This window comes from Salmo trutta, chromosome 16 (genome assembly GCF_901001165.1).
Source record: "Salmo trutta chromosome 16, fSalTru1.1, whole genome shotgun sequence".
Classification (NCBI taxonomy): domain Eukaryota; kingdom Metazoa; phylum Chordata; class Actinopteri; order Salmoniformes; family Salmonidae; genus Salmo; species Salmo trutta.
Genome location: NC_042972.1, coordinates 29943919 through 29964406, shown reverse-complemented (window position 1 = coordinate 29964406; position 20488 = coordinate 29943919). Strand labels below are relative to the sequence as shown.

The window sequence follows — 20488 nt, the reverse complement described above, 5'->3', positions numbered from 1 at the left end:
GGACCACAGACCACTTCTCAGTTCTTATGCTTCCTGGCTGATGTTTTGGTCACTTTTGAATGCTGCCGGTGCTTTCACTCTAGTGGTAGCATGAGACGGAGTCTACAACCCACACAAGTGGCTCAGGTAGTGCAGCTCATCCAGGATGGCACGAAGGTTTGTTGTGGCAAGAAGGTTTGCTGTGTCTGTCAGCGTAGTGTCCAGAGCATGGAGGCGCTACCAGGAGACAGGCCAGTACATCAGGAGATGTGGAGGAGGCCGTAGAAGGGCAACAACCCAGCAGCAGGACCGCTACCTCCGCCTTTGTGCAAGGAGGAGCAGGAGGAGCACTGCCAGAGCCCTGCAAAATGACCTCCAGCAGGCCACAAATGTGCATGTGTCTGCTCAAACGGTCAGAAACAGACTCCATGAGGGTGGTATGAGAGCACGACGTCCACAGGTGGGGGTTGTGCTTACAGCCCAACACCGTGCAGGACGTTTGGCATTTGCCAGAGAACACCAAGATTGGCAAATTCGTCACTGGCGCCCTGTGCTCTTCACAGATGAAGCAGGTTCACACTGAGCACATGTGACAGCCGTGACAGAGTCTGGAGACGCCGTGGAGAGCGTTCTGCTGCCTGCAACATCCTCCAGCATGACCGGTTTGGTGGTGGGTCAGTCATGGTGTGGGGTGGCATTTCTTTGGGGGGCCGCACAGCCCTCCATGTGCTCGCCAGAGGTAGCCTGACTGCCATTAGGTACCGAGATGAGATCCTCAGACCCCTTGTGAGACCATATGCTGGTGCGGTTGGCCCTAAGTTCCTCCTAATGCAAACAATGCTAGACCTCATGTGGCTGGAGTGTGTCAGCAGTTCCTGCAAGAGGAAGGCATTGATGCTATGGACTGGCCTGCCCGTTCCCCAGACCTGAATCCAATTGACCACATCTGGGACATCATGTCTCGCTCCATCCACCAACGCCACGTTGCACCACAGCCTGTCTAGGAGTTGGCGGATGATTTAGTCCAGGTCTGGGAGGAGATCCCTCAGGAGACCATCCGCCACCTCATCAGGAGCATGCCCAGGCGTTGTAGGGAGGTCATACAGGCACGTGGAGGTCACACACACTACTGAGCCTCATTTTGACTTGTTTTAAGGACATTACAATAAAGTTGGATCAGCCTGTAGTGTGGTTTTCCACTTTAATTTTGAGTGTGACTCCAAATCCAGACCTCCATGGGTTGATAAATTGGATTTCCATTGTTTATTTTTGTGTGATTTTGTTTTCAGCACATTCAACTATGTAAAGAAAAAAGTATTTAATAAGATTATTTCATACATTCAGATCTAGGATGTGTTATTTTAGTGTTCCCTTTATTTTTTTGAGCAGTATATAACATGTCAAGGCACAGATCATCTCTTACTGACTCACCTCTCAGCAATCCTAAGCATAGCGACATCAGAAACTATACCTGGCTTCACTGCTCTAGTCAATGCCCATCAGAGACTTCACTCCTCACACTGATTGAGTAGTTTAAATGGAATGTTGAGCTCTCTCTCTTGTGTCCGTGGTGTTCTGTCCGTGGTGCTGAATGCACAGTGTACTTTTCCCTCTGTGTAGTTCATTGCATGTTTAATAATGAAAATGCCTACCAAAAGGAGAACATGGATGTGGTTTTTCTGTGCATGTTAAAAAAGAAAAGTAAGTAGCATATCTGGATGGGATTTATAGTAGATATCTGTCAACACAGTCATACACATGATGTAAATCCTGTAATATGATTCTGGCACTTGATGGCAAAATGATATTCTAATGTGGCCCTCCATGGAAAATAATTGCCCAGGCCTGAGGTTATTTTATTTAAACATATATATATATTTCACCTTTATTTAACCAGGTAGGCCAGTTGAGAACAAGTTCTCATGTACAACTGCGACCTGGCTAAGATAAAGCAAAGCAGTGCGATTTAAAAACAACAACACCGAGTTACACATAAACAAACGTACAGTCAATAACACAATAGAAAAATCTATGTACAGTGTGTGCAAATGTAGAAGAGTAGGGAGGTAAGGCAATAAGTAGGCCATAGAGGCGGAATAATTACAATTTAGCATTAAGACTGGAGTGATGGATGTGCAGATGATGATGTGCAAGTAGAGATACTGGGGTGCAAAGGAGCAAGAGGGTAAGTGATAATATGGGGATGAGGTAGTTGGGTGTGCTATTTACATTTTGGCTGTGTACAGGTACAGTGATCGGTAAGCTGCTCTGACAGCTGATGCAGAAAGTTAGAGAGGGAGATATAAGACTCAGTGAGTTTTGCAATTCGTTCCAGTCATTGGCAGCAGAGAACTGGAAAGAAAGGTAAGAGGAGCTCCTCAACAACCAGGAACTAGGCCTGGGCCCATGTTCACAAACATCTCAGAGTAGGAATGCTAATCAAGGATCAGTTTTGGCTTTGAGATCATAATGAATAAGATGACATGGATAGGGGGAACCTGATCCTAGATCAGCACCATCTCTGAGATGCCAAATGAATACTGGCCCTGGACTACAGTGAGGTGTCCCCTGTTCTTCTAGCATAACTTAAATCTGTTAACCTTTATCCTACTGTATTACTATGGTAAATGTGTGATTGATGTGAGGGTATCTCTATCTTGTACACCCTAGAACCCCCACATTCTGATCTTAGGTATTAAGTAAACATGGTAGATGAGTAACCCATCATGTCCTGGCACCTCTTCTCTCCTCTACAGAGCCAGGGCTCAGACAGTGACGACTCCTCAGACAGTGGAGCCTCCGCCCAGAAGACCAGAGATATACTGGCCAGACGGCCCTCCTACAGGTAGCTGCCACCTCACTGTTGTGTCCAAAACACTATCTTAAGTTGCCCATTTGTAATAGTGAAAAGAAGTGTGTACAGACTGCAAGGTCACTGCTGGACTGGGATGTTAAATAGTATCCATGATGATGTGCAAAAACAGTCAATCTCAATTTAGAATTAGTGAACTGAAATCCAACAGTGATACTACATTGATGTTACCTTTTGGATATTTACTAGTTAGCCACCTATTCTCTATAAAATGTTCCAATCTCATTCGTTTGATTCTGTAGCATAGAGTGTTTTTTGTTAATTACCACCTCGTGCCAAAACAACAAACATATAATAGAATGATCAATCTTTATGGTAATATTTTAATGGATGAGTAATCTCCTGCTTCTTCCTGGTGGTCTGTAGAAAGATCCTCAATGAGCTGTCTGCTGAGGAGGTGGCGTCACGGAACGAGGGAGAGGATGACAACCCTGCTTCCTCTGGCATGACCACAGTGACAGTGCCCAACACCCAGACAATCTACCAGACCAGCAGCGGCCAGTACAGTAAGGGTTGCCCTACTACATAGCGCTACAACACCGTCCTACCAATGCACCACTGTCATCATAAATAGATGATATATTTGGATATTGTTAGAATTGGAGGCACTTGTTAAGTAATGGATCATCAATGATGGGCTTCTGCAGTTTTGTGAAAATATACCCCACCGCAGGGGACAGGTAGTGCCAAATGGCTCAAGAGGTGTGTTCATGGTGTGTGTTCCCAAGGCAACAGCAAGACCACATACAGTCGACACACATTGAGTATGCATTATGTCGATGGATGAAATCCTCTGTTTAATGACAAATATAACTAAATGTCATGTAAAATGTAATCTACATGTATTTTATTTAACTAGGCAAATAAATTAAGAACAATTTCTTATTTACAATGACGGCCTAAAGTAATTATCATGAGAGGACCATAAAAAATAACTAGTAATGCTGCATACTCCAAGAAAGGTTAAAATCTCACCATTCTGATAAAAAATAGTTATAAATTGCTGAGGCGTAGTCACTTTTGGTCACAAGCTCAAGTAAACAGTACAAATATGATAAACCTTTGAAATATTTTGATTTCCTATTCAACAAAACTGTAAGGCTTGATTACTTATATGCTCTCTAAATATAGAATAATCAAATTATAAAACAACTAAGAATGTCCCCTCTGTATTACTGTAAAATACATATTTGTATGTTTAGGGTTAGAGAGCATTTGCATATTTTAGCTTGGGTTCCTAAACTCACCTTTCATCTACTGTTCAAAAGTTTGGGGTCACTTAGAAATGTCCTTGTTTTTGAAAGAAAAGCAGATTTTGTCCATTAAAATGACATTGTAGACATTGTTAATGTTGTAAATGACTATTGTAGCTGGAAATGGCAGATTTTTTATGGAGGATCTATATAGGCGTACAGGGGCCCATTATCAGCAACCATCACTCCTGTGTTCCAATGGCACGTTGTGTTAGCTAATCCAAGTTTATCATTTTAAAAGGCTAATTGATCATCAGAAAACCCTTTTGCAATTATGTTAGCACAGCTGAAAACTGTTGTTCTGATTTTAAAGAAGCAATAAAACTGGCCTTTAGACTAACTGAGTATCTGGAGCATCAGCATTTGTGGGTTCGATTTACAGGCTCAAAATGACCAGAAACAAAGAACTTTCTTCCGAAACTCGTCAGTCTATTCTTGTTCTGAGAAATGAAGGCTATTCCATGAGAGAAATTGCCAAGAAACTGAAGATCTCGTACAGCGCTGTGTACTATTCCCTTCACAGAACAGCGTAAACTGGCTCTAACCAGAATAGAAAGAGTAGGAGGCACTGGTGCACAACTGAGCAAGAGGACAAGTACATTAGTATGTCTAGTTTGAGAAACAGCCGCCTCACCAGTCCTCAACTGGCAGCTTCATTAAATAGTATCCGCAAAACTCCAGTCTCAACGTCAACAGTGACGAGGCGACTCCGGGATGCTGGCTTTCAAGGCAGTGTTCCTCTGTCCAGTGTCTGTGTTCTTTTGCCCATCTTAATCTTTTCTTTTTATTGGCCAGTCTTAGATATGGCTTTTTCTTTGCAACTCTGCCTAGAAGGCCAGCATCCCGGTGTCGCCTCGTCACTTGATGTCTACGCTGTACAATGTCTACACTGTATTTCTGATCAATTTGATGTTATTTTAATGGGCAAAAGTTTAGGACATTTCTAAGTGACCCCAGACTTTTGAACGGTAGTGTATATGTTTTATTTAACCTTTATTTAAATAGGCAAGTCAGTTAAGAACAAATTCATATTTACAATGACGGCCTACCCCGGTCAAACCTGGACGACGCTGGGCCAATTATGTGCCGCCCTATGGGACTCTCAATCAAATCAAATTTATAAAGCCCTTCTTACATCAGCTGATATCTCAAAGTGCTGTACAGAAACACAGCCTAAAACCCCAAACAGCAAGCAATGCAGGTGTAGAAGCACGGTGGCTACGAAAAACTCCCTAGAAAGGCCAGAACCTAGGAAGAAACCTAGAGAGGAACCAGGCTATGAGGGGTGGCCAGTCCTCTTCTGGCTGTGCCGGGTGGAGATTATAACAGAACATGGCCAAGATGTTCAAATGTTCATAGATGACCAGCAGGGTCAAAATAATAATCACAGTGGTTGTTGAGGGTGCAACAGGTCAGCACCTCAGGAGTAAATGTCAGTTGGCTTTTCATAGCTGATCATTCAGAGTATCTCTACCGCTCCTGCTGTCTCTAGAGAGTTGAAAACAGCAGGGCTGGGACAGGTAGCACGTCCGGTGAACAGGTCAGGGTTCCATAGCCACAGCAGAACAGTTGAAACTGGAGCAGCAGCACGGCCAGGTGGACTGGGGACAACAAGGAGTCATCAGGCCTGGGGACAGCAAGGAGTCATCAGGCCAGGTAGTCCTGGTCATCCGAGAGGAAGAGAGAGCATACTTAAATTCACACAAGGCACCAGATAAGACAGGAGAAATACTCCAGATATAGCCCCCTGACACAAACTACTGCAGCATAAATACTGGAGGCTGAGACAGGAGGGGTCGGGAGACACCGTGGCCCCATTCGACGTATGTACGGCAGGACCAAATCAGAAAGATGGGTAGGAGCAAGCCCATGTAATGCTTTGTAGGGTAGCAGTAAAACCTTGAAATCAGCCCTTGCCTTAACAGGAAGCCAGTGTTGAGAAGCTAGCACTGGAGTAATATGATCAAATGTTTTGGTTCTAGTCAAGATTCTAGCAGCTGTGTTTAGCACTAACTGAAGTTTATTTAGTGCTTTATCCGGGTAGCCGGAAAGTAGAGCATTGCAGTAGTCTAACCTAGACGTGACGAAAGCATGGATTACTTTTTCTGCATCATTTTTGGACAGAAAGTTTCTGATTTTTGCAATGTGACGTAGATGGAAAAAAGCTGACTTTGAAACAGTCTTCATATGTTCGTCGAAAGAGAGATCAGGGTCCAGATTAACGCCGAGGTCCTTCACAGTTTTATTTGAGACGATGGTACAACCATCAAGATTAATTCTCAGATTCAACAGAAGATCTCCTTGTTTCTTGGGTGAAAGTTAACATTATGTTTCCAAATGACATCATCAAGAGGTAAAATATATAGTGAAATCAATAGTGGTCCTAAAACGGAACCTTGAGGAACACCAAAATTTGCAGTTGATTTGTCAGACGACAAACCATCCACAGAGACAAACTGATATCTTTCCGACAGATAAGATCTAAACCAGGCTAGAACTTGTCCGTGTAGTCCAATTTGGGTTTCCAATCTCTCCAAAATAATGTGGTTATCGATGGTATCAAAAGCAGCACTAAGGTCTAGGAGCACGAGGACAGATGCAGAACCTCGGTCTGACGCCATTAAAAGGTCATTTACCACCTTCACAAGTGCAGTCTCAGTGCTATGATGGGGTCTAAAACCAGACTGAAGCGTTTCGTATATATTGTTTGTCTTCAGGAAGGCAGTGAGTTGCTGTGCAACAGCTTTAAAAAAATTACAAAATAAATCAATCACGGCCGGATGTGATACAGCCTGGAATCGCACCAGGGACTGTAGTGACGCCTCTTGCACTGAGATGCAGCGCCTTAGGCCGCTGTGCCACTCGGGAGCCCCCATTTATTAATTTTGTCCGTCTATGACAGTGTTTTTTTTGTTTAAAATCTATTAATTATTTTAGATTACTTTGATAAAGTTTGCAATAAATAGATCTCTGAATGTGACGAAACCACTCTCCCCTGCTGCACAACAATGTAAGGATTGCAGGCATGTGCTTTGTTTGTGGCTGTGATGTAGGGTTCAGCCAGGACTTGGATAGTCACCACAGCTTAAATTGGTGTCAGACTTCACGAACTAGTCACACAGGCTGAAGAGAAACACCTGTGTCCGTGAGGTCCAGGGTTACCGCTCAATGCAAGCCATTTCGATCTGCGGTTTCCATGTAACTTCTGTGCAGCATGAGTAGGGAGTAGGGAGCTAACACACTTGAATAATGCAACACGGCATGTAGAAATGTTGAAACTGTTAATTACTGTTCGCAAACAATGTCCATACAGGCTAAAACCCTTTACAATGCAACTGGTATCGATTTTCCATATCGGTACCCATCACTAGTAGTTACTATTGACCCTAACTTCCTGTGTGTTTCTGTAGTTACCATCGCCCCTAATTTCCTGTTTGTTTGTCTGTAGTCACCATCGCCCCTAACGGCACCATTCAACTGGCCAACCCGGGGTCAGAGAGCCTTCAGGGCTTACAGACTCTCACCATGACCAACTCAGGCCAACAGCAGGGCACCACCATCCTACATTATGCCCAGACGCCCGATGGACAGCAGCTACTCGTGCCCAGCAATCAGGTGGTCGTACAGAGTGAGTATGGCTTCATGACTCACGGTAAGCTTTGAGATAATACCATAAGGAGAAGTACCCAGTAGTTTTCTCGTTGTCACTGAAGCCTCCCTGAAGGTGTGTAAATATGCACTGATCCCAGCTTGCAGACCCCATTGTAATGTGTTGAGATTTATAAAGAGGAGATGCCCTCATCTATTGTTTTGATTGGCCTCATCCCCCTCAGGTGCAGGAGGAGAGATGCAGACGTACCAGATCCGCACGGCACCCACAGTGCAACAGACTGTCGTCATGACTTCCCCTGTAGGAATATCTGAGCAGAAGACGGGCGACCCCACCATGAAGAGAGAGATCCGACTCGCTAAGAACAGGTGTGTGTGTGTGGGCATAAGGATGTGGTATGAAGGGTCTGTGTGTGTACGAGGATGTATTGTGGCAGTGCACAGTTGGTCCATTTGTGTGTGTGTGTGTGTGAACGTTAAAATGTAAAGGGATTTAGGTTTTTCTACTTATTATGTACTGTAGCTTTGTAAGACTATAAATGGCCAACCACCCAGCTTTGGAGTCGTTAGGTCTATTTCCCTGCTTTTGAGAGGAGCTGGCTGCTGTACCTGGAGACCTCCAGCAATTGCGTTAAGCTAACAACTTGCTGACTTCAATTATGTACAAACGGCATGCAGAGACATAAAAAGTGTATCCATGAGCTCATGTGACTCTGGGTAACTAGAACGACAACCTAAACCTAAAACAGTATCCCTTTAAATGTAATCCTCTAAAGCAGTTTTCTGTGTTTCTCCCGGGCAGGGAAGCGGCCCGTGAGTGTCGCAGGAAGAAGAAGGAATACGTCAAGTGTCTGGAGAACCGTGTGGCCGTGCTGGAGAACCAGAACAAGACTCTCATTGAGGAACTCAAGACGTTAAAGGACCTGTACCGTGTCAAAACAGGATAACCAGGAGGACAAGAAGAGAAGCCGGCCAGCGAGCAGGACTTTTACCGTCAGCAAGCGGCTCTGTTCTGTCACATGGACAACGCGGGGTTAACCGGGAACACCTTTAATTTCACACCTGAAATCATCGTCCTCAGTTTGTGTTTTATACTCTTTGTTTTAACAAACACATCATGAGCGGTGGCCATGGCATGTGTCCATATAAAAGACAATGAAAGGGTGTGAAAGAGAGGTTGTCTGTTTTTAATCAGAACTCTTTTTATTGAGCTAACAGATTGGATAACTAGTGCTTAAATGTTTATTTGTGTATATTTTGTGAGCACATGGAAGGTGTGAATTGTTAGCATAATCATTGACAATCAATTTCCAATTGTGTCCCCCTTTGCCAGAATCTGCTCCTTTATTTTCCTAATTTTTGTTTTAAAAAAAGTGTAGCAGTGGGCTCAATCTGCTGTTTTTAACATCAAACATTTATCAGCTGAATTGTTATTGTATGATGACCTCCATGACTTCATGGTGTGATTCATGTGTCTTATGTGAACCAACTATTTTCACCCCACCCCCCTTTCTTTCCCCCATGAGGAAATGTTACAAGTCCCATTCCTTACCCTTGTAAGGGGTATTCGATAAGATGGTGTACGGCTGAATTGGCTGTTACTAAGACAATCTATCAGGGAGAACACACAATGTCAGGGTAATATTTATTTTATATTTCTGGAGACGGTGGGGGGATGAGCAAATAAAATAAAAAGAGGGAAAGCAATGTCACTCATTATGTAAATGGAAATAAATATTTTTCCAAATGTTTTCCAAATGTTCTTTTGGCTCACTCTTTTGGGCTTGTTTCCTGGACACTGAGCCTAGCCCTGGGTGGGGTGTATTCATTACGTCTTGCAATGGAAACCGTTTACCATTTAAGAACATAAACGAAGCGAACGAAACTGAGAGGGACCTACCTGAATTTGTTCAATAGAAACACTTGTTTTTGTTGCAAGTGTTTTCCGTTTGGAGTAAACGGTTTCTTTTGCAACAGACTGTTGCAAAAGAATCAGGATAATTAATACATTACAATCAGTATAATTAATACATTACTCAACAGTTGCAAAATGTTCTGTTTTGCAACGATAACGAGTGTTTCTATTGGACAAATTCAGGTAGGTTCTTCCACGGTTGGTTCCAAGTGAATACACCCCTGGACTAAAAAGGTATGTTCAATTGAAAGTGCATTTTATTGCAAAACCAGTCTTAAAGGGATATTTTAGCCAAAATAGTAGGCTAAGTTATGAGGGGGAAAGGGACCAAATTATTAGGGTGAGGCACATGGGCTACTAACAGCTTACTACACAACATACACTTAATATAACTTTCTTAGCTACAATATACACATCTCCCTGGCATATTACATCATTTATGCAGTAGCATACAAGACATTTTGTGCTGTGCTCACTTGAACAGGAAGGTGGCACAGCGGTCCTTGTGAGCAAATTTTGCCATCAAACTTTGTCATAAAAGTCTGTCGTTCTCTGGATTTATGGTGCTATCAAGACAACTGAGAACTCGGGGAAAAAACAAGGTTGAATCATGACGTCAGGGATCTTCAGGTCGGAGCTTTAGAAAGAGGCCAGAGTTCCCGACTTGGAATTCCGAGTTGAATGACTGTTCAAAACTTATTTTCCCAGTCTGAGATTTTTTTTTCATTGTTCCCAGTTATCTTGAACTCACTGAAGTCTAAGATTTCCTAGTTCCCAGTTGTTTTGAACGTGGCAGAAGTGATGCTGGATTGACAGCATGGCCAATATATTCAACCTTTTCTGGCCAATGGTGTTGCATGTGAATGTTTATCCTTTTAAGACCCTTAAACCACACACCCTCTCCACGAATAGCAGGCTTGTGATTGCTTTGCAATGCTTGCAGTTAGCGACGGATTCCTTACAAACCACTCGTTGAATTTGCGATTTCCAGCTTGTTGTGTAATGTTTATGTCCAATGGCCGATGAACACTGATATGTTTTATCTATCATTGAAAAGGATTTACCAGTAGATAGTGGACTTGATTCATGATGATGACTGCTTGTCGAGCTAAGATTTTGAAAAAGATACCATGTTTGTATGCGGCTTTATTAACAAAATGATATATTTTTTTTTACATTGTTTGCAAACTGATATGTGTCATATATTAATGCCAAAATAACGTCCAAAACAGGCAACAAGAAAAAAATAATATATATTTTTTTTAGATAAACTGAATGGCTGAATGACGGGTCGCCACTGGGTCTTGCCATAGAATTAAGTCGATTTAAGTCGAAACCAACTTGGCGACTCAAGAACATTCACTGTCTTCTTGGTAAGCAACTCCAATGTAGATTTGGCCTTTTGTTTTAGGTTATTGTCCTGCTGACAGGTGACTGCATCTCCCAGTGTCTGGTGGAAAGCAGACTGAACCAGGTTTTCCTTTAGGATTTTGCCTGTGCTTAGCTCCATTCAGTACATTTTTTATCCTGAAAAATTCCCGTCGTTAACGATTAGAAGCATACCCATGACATGATGCAGCCACCACTATACTTGAAAAAATGGAGAGTGGTACTCAGTAATGTGTTGTAATGGATTTGGCCCTAACATAACACTTTGTATTGAGGACAAAAAGTTAATTGCTTTGCCACATTTTTGCAGTATTACTTTAGTGCGTTGTTGCAAACAGGATGCATGTTTTGGAATATTTTTATTCTGTACAGGCTTCCTTCAAGTCACTGTAAATTAGGTTAGTATTGTGTAGTAACTACAATGTAGTTGACCCATCCTCAGTGTTCTCTTGTAACTCTTGGCCTCATGGTGAAATCCCTGAGCCATTTCCTTCCTCTCCAGCAACTGAGTTAGGAAGGACGCCTGTATTTTTGTAGTGACTGGGTGTATTGATACACCACCCAAAGTGTAATTAATAACTTACCCATGCTCAAAGGGATATTCAATGTCTGCTTTAAAATTGTTACCCATCTACCAATAGGTGCCCTTCTTTGCAAGGCATTGGAAAATCTCTGGTCTTTGTGGTTGAATCTGTGTTTGAAATTCACTGCTCGACTGAGGGACCTTACAAATATTATATGTGTGGTGTACAGAGATGAGAGAGTCATTCAAAATTAATGTTAAACACTATTATTGCACACAGTGAGTCCATGCAACTTATGTGACTTGTTAACCACATTTTTACTCCTGAACTTATTTAGGCCCCTTTGCCATAAAGGGGTTGAAAACTTATTGACTCAAGACATTTCAGCATTTCATTTTTTATGAATTTGTAAACATTTTGAAAAACATAATTCTACTTTGACGTTATGGGGTATTGTGTGTAGGCTAGTGAGAGAAAAAAAATCGCAATTTAATCCATTTGAAATTCATTCTGTAACGCAACACAATGTGGAAAAGTCAAGGGGTGTGAATACTTTCTGAAGGCAAAGTTTCATGTCTCAGGTAGCCCGTGAAAGACAGCATGGATAGAATGCAATAATTGACACATTTTTCATATTCAACATATCACCACGGTCCGCACCATCGTAACTTACACTCCTGTGGATCTGAAATAATTGGATGGTGAAACTTACCAGCCAACCTGAAAAGGAAGGCGAAGCAATTCAGGCATTCTTGAAAGTCAGGACAATCCTTGTCCTGCAAAGAAATCTTATTTTTAAAGTAGAATTGTTTTATTTTGCAAGCAGTAGGCTTTTAGAATCAAATATGGAGTGGAGCTCCAATTAATCGGCAATCATAATTTATTAGAAAAATAGAGTTTCCATCATCATTTGTCGCAATAAAGTTACAGATAAACAGATTAACAGATAAAATTTTTTGTCTATCTGCTGTTTCTATTACACATGTCGCAATGATTTTTTTTTGCGACACTGATTTTGTCGAATAAACATGGGTCAATGGAAACCTGCCAAGTGAATGGCTGTATTGGTGGAAATGCTATTATCGACAGAGGCCTCACATGGGAGTGAAGAGCTGTACATAAACAAAGAGTAGAATGGAGCATTATCTTCTACTGGCTATAGAAGACAAGACCTTCCAACAGAGGAGACTGCTAAAAACAATAAAAAAACACAATCAACAGCTAATCTCCACTGGGGACCTCAAGCCACCAAGGTCGAAGGAATTATGATTCACTCTTCAGTGTTGTGACGGCCATGTCCATACAACTGCACCCAAAGAAACAGGCACTGACTGCTTGCATGGGCTGAGTAGAGTAGTAGTATACAGTTATAGCTACTCTGTTGTTACTGCAACATAGTACATTTCATTCATTCCTAAACTGAATGGCAAATAAGTTGTGAATAGCAGGAAGTGACTTTAATTCATAGTTGCTTAATATTGCCCAAATCTTTTTAGAAAAGTTATTTATTGGTCAAAGTATAAAATATGTAGATTAAAAAAAAACAGTTTGACTTTAACAGTTGAATGAAACGTTCACTTGATGGCATATCCAAGGATGTGCGGTTTGATCATGAAAGTGACCTGCGGAGCCTCAATGTGTCGGAGCTGGATCTCTGAGAACCCAGCAGCCTCCAGATCTCTCCACGTTGCCCTGGTAACCACGCAGCCATCCCCCAGGTAGTACCACATCGGCTGGAGCATGTGCTGGAAGAAGTATATCCAAGAGGAGGGGTCTGACTCTACATGCTCCAGAAAGTACAGAGCACCACCCTGTTGGACAACAAATGTGTAGATTCTATTCTCATTCCCCAAAACCGTCAAATCAATCAAAAGTAGCTGGGTGTCTGATCTAGTGACTGAAAAGGCAAACTTGACAAAAATGTACATATCACTATCTATCCCTGTCTCACCCAAGCACCAGATATCAAATATAATGTTTGGTCAAATGTGCTTGGCTTAACCCAAATGTAAGACAGAGTGGAAAGGCTACATGTGTAAAAATGTAGATTACATCGATATAATTACATTGCTTGGTTAGGCAAGGTGTTTATACTGTGTCGGGGGGTTTCACACACCTCTTGTTTACAGACAAGGGATTTGTCACAAGCTTTATGTGTCTAAAAATACCTAAGACTTAACATCGCTACAGGCTTAACTTTTAACACGAGGACAACACGGTGCACGGTTAGAGAACTCTCTCAATTCACTATTGGAGTCTGGAATGTACAGTAGATCTCAGTTATCATTTTGCTAAACAATAACTCTTGTTAGGCCTATAGGGCAGGCTACGTCTCCCTAGCTTGACACACATAACCTACTAGCTGAAATAATGAACTCACTTTTCGGAGTATGCGTCTTGCCTCATCCAGTACCTGTGGCACGTTGTTGACAGAACACAGCACAAGCGTGCAGACAACAACATCCACTGACTCATCTTGCACTGCCATCAGGTCCTCTCCTGAGGCAACCACAAAGCTTTCATAGGTCAGGTGGTTGCTTGCTGTCATACTCATCTGCAGGTACTTCTCAAAGTGAGGGTTGGGGTCTGTGCAAATGACCGTGCAACCGTATGGGTAGTATTTGAAGTTGGCCCCACTACCGCAGCCAATCTCCAGAAGTCGAAGTGTACCGTCCGTGTTGCAGAATTTACACAAATCTCGGAAAAGGTTCCTCTTGTTTTCGTGCATTTTGTCGTTGTATGAAAAAGTGATATTGTAAGCAAGAAGCGGAAACAAACGCTTGTACATGCCATATAAGCCCAAAAACTCCATTAGTTGGAGAGGTAAGGTTATCGCCAAACAAATTAGCTTGCAGAAGTTCATCAAGAAGTTCCTCATAAGATATGTCATTTTCCCGGTGAAACCTCCCATGTGAATTTAAGCAGCACACTGCAGGCAGGCTAGGTGAGGTAGGATTTAGCCCATAGAAAGGTGATACAGGGATCAGGGAGGGTCAGGAGGAAGGTGCTAATCTGGTAGATTTTCATCTTGCCTCATGATGGAGCTATTGCATCACAACCTCTCGCACTTTGGTCTTATCATAGCTTTGTAGAGGTTTGAAAACTGCTTTTATTTAGACACTCATTCTATAGCAATCTGTGTAGGTGTGGGTGTATAATGTAAATATGATGAACCTGTTTCACAGGGTGTTGTTTTACAGGTTATGTCAAGGAACCATAAGCCAAACAACTTTTAGTAGGTGAAAAATATTGAAAATAGATGCAAAGATGTGAAGAAATTACATTTGCTAAGTACATTTCATATACACTGAACAAAAATATAAAACACAACATGCAACAGTTTCAAAGATTTTACTGAGTTACAGTTCATAAGGAAATGAAAATACACTTAACAAAAATATAAAATGCAGTTGTGTTCGCTGTCCATAGTTTATGCCTGCCAATACCATAACCACAATTCCACCATGGGTCACGTTGACATCAGCAAACCGCTCACCCACACGATGACATACACAGTCTGCCTGGTAGCTGAAACCAGGATTCATCCGTGAAGAGCACACTTCTCCAGCGTGCCTGTGGCCATTGAAGGTGAGCTTTTACCCACTGCAGTCGGTTACGTCGCCAAACTGCAGTCAGGTCAAGACCCCCGGTGAGGATGACGAGCTTCACCGAGATGGTTTCTGACAGTTTTCGCAGGAAAATGTTGGTTGTGTAAACCCACAGTTTCATCAGCTGTCCAGGTGGCTGGTCTCAGATGATCCTGCATGTGAAAAAGCCAGATGTGGAGGCCCTACACTGGTGTGGTTACACACGGTCTGCGGGTTTGAGGCTAGTGGGCCATTCTGCCAAATTCTCTATAACAATGTTGGAGGTGGCTTATGGTAGAGAAATTAACAAATTATCTGGCAACAGCCCTGGTGGACATTCCTGCAGTCAGCATGCATATTGCACACTCCCTCAAACTTGAGACATCTGTGTCATTGCGTTGTGACACAAAACTGCACATTTTACATTGGCCTTTATTGTCCCCAGCACAAGGTGCACCTGTGTAATGATCATGCTGCTTAATCCGTTTCTTGACATGCCACACCTGTCAGGTGGATGGATTATCTCTGCAAATGAGGAATGTTCACTTTATTTCAGCTCATGAAACATGGAACCAACACTTTACATGTTGCGTTTATATTTTTGTTCAGTATATGTATGTCATTGCTATTTTCTAAGCCAGTTTAATTACATTTTATGCACAAGTAAGTAACTAAAGCAATGCCTAAGAAATTCACACTGAATACATAGGCGTTCACAACATTTTTCAAACAATTGCTGGGACAGGCCATTACTTGACAGCATGGCCCATAATATGTGGTTTGATCATGAAGTTGACTGGTGCCTCAGTTTGAGCTCAGAGAACCCAGTAGCCTCCAGATCTTTCCATGTCGCCCTGACTACCTCACATCCATCCCGAAAGTAGTACCAAATCGGCTGGAGGACATGCAAGAAATACAGTTGAAGTCGGAAGTTTACATACACCGTAGCCAAATACATTTAAACTCAGTTTTTCACAATTCCTGACATTTAATCTTAGTAACAATCCCCTGTCTTAGGTCAGTTAAGATAACCACTTTATTTTAAGAATGTGAAATGTCAGAATAAGAGAGAGAATGATTTATTTCAGCTTTTATTTCTTTCATCACATTCAGAAGTTTACATACACTCAATTAGTATTTGGTAGCATTGCCTTTAAATTGTTTAACTTGGGTCAAACATTTCGGCTAGCCTTCCACAAGCTTTCCACAATAAGTTGGGTGAATTTTGGCCCATTCCTACTGACAGAGCTGGTGTAACTGAGTCAGGTTTGTAGGCCTCCTTGCTCGCACACACTTTTTCAGTTCTGCCCACACATTTTCTATAGGATTGAGGTCAGGGCTTTGTGATGGCCACTCCAATACCTTGACTTTGTTGTCCTTAAGCCATTTTGCCACAACTTTGAAAGTATGCTTGGGGTCATTGTCGATTTGGAAGACCCATTTGCAACCAAGCTTTAACTTCCTGACTGATGTCTTGAGATGTTGCTTCAATATATCCACATGATTTTCTTTCCTCGTGATGCCATCTATTTTGTGAAGTGCACCAGTCCCTCCTACAGCAAAGCACCCCCACAACATGATGCTGCCACCCCCATGCTTCACGGTTGGAATGATGTTCTTCGGCTTGCAAGCCTCCCCCTTTTTCCTCCAAACATAACAATGATCATTATGGCCAAACAGTTCTATTTTTGTTTCATCAGACCAGAGGACATTTCTCCAAAAAGTACAATCTTTGTCCCCATGTGCAGTTGCAAAACGTAGTCTGGCTTTTTATGGCGGTTTTGGAGCAGTGGCTTCTTCCTTGCTGACCGGCCTTCCAGGTTATGTCGATATAAGACTCGTTTTACTGTGGATATAGATACTTTATACCTGTTTCCTCCAGCATCTTCACAAGGTCCTTTGCTGTTGTTCTGGGATTGATTTGCACTTTCCGCACCAAAGTACGTTCATCTCTAGGAGACAGAACGTGTCTCCTTCCTGAGCGGTTTGACGGCTGTGTGGTCCCATGGTGTTTATACTTGCGTACTATTGTTTGTACAGATGAACGTGGTACCTTCAGGCATTTGGAAATTGCTCCCAAGGATGAACCAGACTTGTGGAGGTTTACACTTTTTTTTCAAAGGTCTTGGCTGATTTCTTTTGATTTTCCCATTATGTCAAGCAAAGACGCACTGAGTTTGAAGGTAGGCCTTGAAATACATCCTCAGGTACACCTCCAATTGACTCAAATGATGTCAATTAACCTATCAGAAGCTTCTAAAGCCATGACATCATTTTCTGGAATTTTCCAAGCTGTTTTAAAGGCACAGTCAACTTAGTGTATGTAAACTTTTGACCCACTGGAATTGTGATACAGTGAATAATAAGTGAAATAATCTGTCTGTAAACAATTGTTGGAAAAATGTATTGTGTCATGCACAAAGTAGATGTCATAACCAACTTGCCAAAATTATAGTTTGTTAACAAGAAATTTGTGGAGTGGTTGAAAAACGAGTTTTAATGACTCCAACCTAAGTGTATGTAAACTTCTGACTTAAACTGTATATCCAAGAGGAGGGCAAGAAGTACCAAGCACCACCCTGTTGGACATTGACAACCGTAAACGTTACTAGTAGTAAGTCACTTTTTCCAAACCTCCAGCCAGCAGAACACAGAAAAATGGCACTGTTAAGTAGAAAAAGGACTATTTAGTCAACTTATAAACATAAAGTGTTCTAAAACTTGCCACAGCCACTTGGGCATTTATGTTCAGTGGTACAAGTACCGTGCACAGTGGTGTGTTCGTTGCCCAGTATCTCGTGAAGTTTCTGATGATTCAATCAGCTAAATTGACTTACAGTAGTTACAGTGCATGTAGTCAGCAGGGTTTTCCAAACTCAGTCCTCGGGACCCAAGGGGTGCACATTTTGGCTTTTGCCCTAGCACCACACAGCTGATTCAAATAATCAACTAATCATCAAGCTTTGATAATTTGAATCCGCGGTGTAGTGTTAGTGCAAAAACCAAAACATGCATCCTTTGCGGTCCCGAGGACAAACGTTTGGTAAAAGCTGATTGTAGATTGTAGTGAAACATAACATTGCTGTCATGTCCTGACCAGTTAAGGGGTTATTTGTAATTGTAGTTTGGTCAGGATGTGGCAGGGGGTGTTTGTTTTATGTGGTTCGGGGTTTGTTAGTATATGTGTTTATGTAGAGGGGTGTTGGTTTATAGTATTCCGGGGTTTTTGGTTATGTTCTATGTTTTGTATTTCTAGGATCTGTCTATGTTGTGTATTTCTTTGTGTTGGCCTGGTATGGCTCTCAATCAGGAACAGCTGTACATCGTTGTTGCTGATTGAGAGTCATACTTAGGTAGCCCTGTGTCACCTGTCCCTTTGTGGGAAGTTGTTGTTGCATAGCTGTTTGTGTAGCCTGCAATATTGTTAGGTTGATCGTTTTCTTGTTTCGTATGTGTTCAAATAAAGTTAAGATGAGCACTCAACCCGCTGCACCTTGGTCCATTACGTACGACGACCGTTACAATTGCAGACTGCTTTAGCTCATTGCAGCTTCCCATATTACATGTATATTTTAGTCATTTAGCAGACGCTTTTATCCAGAGCGACTTACAGTGCATTCATTTTAAACAGTGCATTCAGTTCAAACAATAACAAATCACACACCCCACCACTGTTTTGGTAAAGAGATGGCAAAATGATGGCAAAATGTAACCCCTCTCAAATTTATAGACAGAGCTATGGATGCAAGGACTGACCATCCATGATATACATTTTTTTGTTTTAAACTATGTTGAGGTGATACAGTGTTTGTTTACAATTACATTGGTTAAACAATGGAGTAAAACAAGCTTATATTTTGGGTTCTGATGGGGTACTACAGTTGAACTAAACTGATTAGGAATTTATATTCTTCAAGAATGAAATTTAAGTCAAAAGCATTAAATGTAGCAAACAACCATAGATGCATATAAAACGTTTCCTCAATAAAGCAGCTATTAGCAAAACCTATAGGCTACTATTAATCATTTATTAAAACCACAACATTGCATAGGTTTCTATGCGCTGCGCCTCTTGCAATGTTCGTGGTATGTCGTTGACAAAACACAGAGCCAGTGTGCAGACGACAACGTCCACAGATTCGTTTTTCACTGCCCCTATGTCCGAAGCAACCACAAAGCTTTCGAACATTAGGTGATCATTGACAGCCAGGCTCTTTTGCAGATACTTGTCGAAGTAAGGACTGGGGTCGGTGCAAACCACCTTGCAACCAGACGGGTAGAACTCAAAGTTAGCCCCGCTTCCGCAGCCAATCTCCAAAATGCGAAGTGGGCCATTGCCTAAGGTGAACTATGAGAGATTGCTGAAAAGGTCCTTCTTTTTGTTGTGGAATTTTTTGTTGTAGGTGAAAGATATCTTGTAAACAACAAATGGAAAGAAACGCTTGTAGATGCCATATATGCCAACCGTCTCCATTTATTGGAGGGGCAAGGTTACTACCTTGAAAATAAGCATAAAGAAATTCATAAAAATTGTCATTTTGCATTTGTGCTATTCTTTAAGATTTTATTGGTGGACTAGATCCAAAAAGGTGTACTGCCACCACCTCGTTTGTGCAGTTGTGGTCAGGTGCAGAGGTTATAGTCTAAAGAGAATGGGTGTGTTTCAGGAGCCACCCATCAAGAACTGGTGCTCATGACAATATTAGTTTGGGCTCAGTTGGGCTGGTGATTTCGCCATTGGACCTGTCTGGCACCATGGCGCAGGACTGCGTGAGCTGTTTTTATTTCGGTATTAAAGGCAAAACATTTAGTTATTATAGTAGGAATCACATAATTACACGATCTTGTAATTAAGGGCTTGTAAGTAAGCATGTCATGTTAAGGTCTACACCTGTTGTATTTGGCGCATGTGACAAATAACATTTGCTTTGATTTGTCTATTAATGTTCTGTGTTATTTCATGTTTCATATTTTGTGTGGACCCCAGGAAGAGTAGCTGCTGCTACTGCAACAGCTAATGGGGATCCTAATAAAATACTAATACCAACAAACAGTTTTAATGTGACTCAGCCATAGGCTATATAAATCAAATATTCTGGCCAAATGATTTTTTTTACCCTTTTACTTGAGTAAAAGCAAATGTTATACATCAAATTGCTTATATTAGGCAAACTATTCTGCACAAATGTCATGTACTTTTAATTTACGAACAGACAAGGGCAAAACTCCAATACTCACAAACACATTATTTGTGTTTAGTGAGTCCGCCAGATCGGAGGCAGTAGAGTTGACAATGCGTTATATTGATAGGTGTGTGTATTGAGCATTCCAAATGTAAAGAGTACTTTTGGGTTTCAGGG

At 41.8% G+C, this 20488-nt stretch overlaps 2 protein-coding genes and 1 pseudogene across 6 annotated transcripts in view; 1 reads left to right on the top strand and 2 right to left on the bottom strand.

Moving 5' to 3' along the window:
• Positions 1-9471, top strand: part of LOC115150513 (cyclic AMP-dependent transcription factor ATF-1) — a 29316-nt gene extending 19845 nt beyond the window's left edge. For all 5 annotated transcript variants that reach the window (XM_029693899.1, XM_029693900.1, XM_029693901.1 and 2 more), the window contains 5 exons: positions 2736-2824; positions 3218-3357; positions 7553-7732; positions 7938-8082; positions 8516-9471. In XM_029693899.1, the coding sequence (XP_029549759.1) occupies positions 2736-2824; positions 3218-3357; positions 7553-7732; positions 7938-8082; positions 8516-8660 (699 nt within the window). In that variant the 3' untranslated portion in view covers positions 8661-9471. The remainder of the gene's footprint in view (positions 1-2735; positions 2825-3217; positions 3358-7552; positions 7733-7937; positions 8083-8515) is intronic.
• Positions 9472-12404: 2933 nt separating this feature from the next.
• Positions 12405-14446, bottom strand: LOC115149865 (methyltransferase-like protein 7A). Its single transcript, XM_029692673.1, has 2 exons — positions 13922-14446; positions 12405-13352 (listed from the first exon to the last, which is right to left on the bottom strand). The coding sequence occupies exons 1-2, from the start codon at positions 14429-14431 to the stop codon at positions 13116-13118; spliced, it is 747 nt and encodes a 248-aa protein (XP_029548533.1). The 5' UTR covers positions 14432-14446; the 3' UTR covers positions 12405-13115.
• A 1324-nt stretch (positions 14447-15770) lies between these two features.
• Positions 15771-19650, bottom strand: LOC115149864 (methyltransferase-like protein 7A; annotated as a pseudogene).
• Between the last annotated feature and the right edge of the window lie 838 nt (positions 19651-20488).

Coding starts and splice junctions, on each gene's coding strand:
- LOC115149865 (XM_029692673.1), bottom strand. CDS start 14,431: ATGACATATCTTATGAGGAACTTCTTGATGAACTTCTGCAAGCTAATT. Junction 13,353..13,921: donor CAAGACGCATACTCCGAAAA/GTGAGTTCATTA, acceptor GTTGTCCAACAG/GGTGGTGCTCTGTACTTTCT.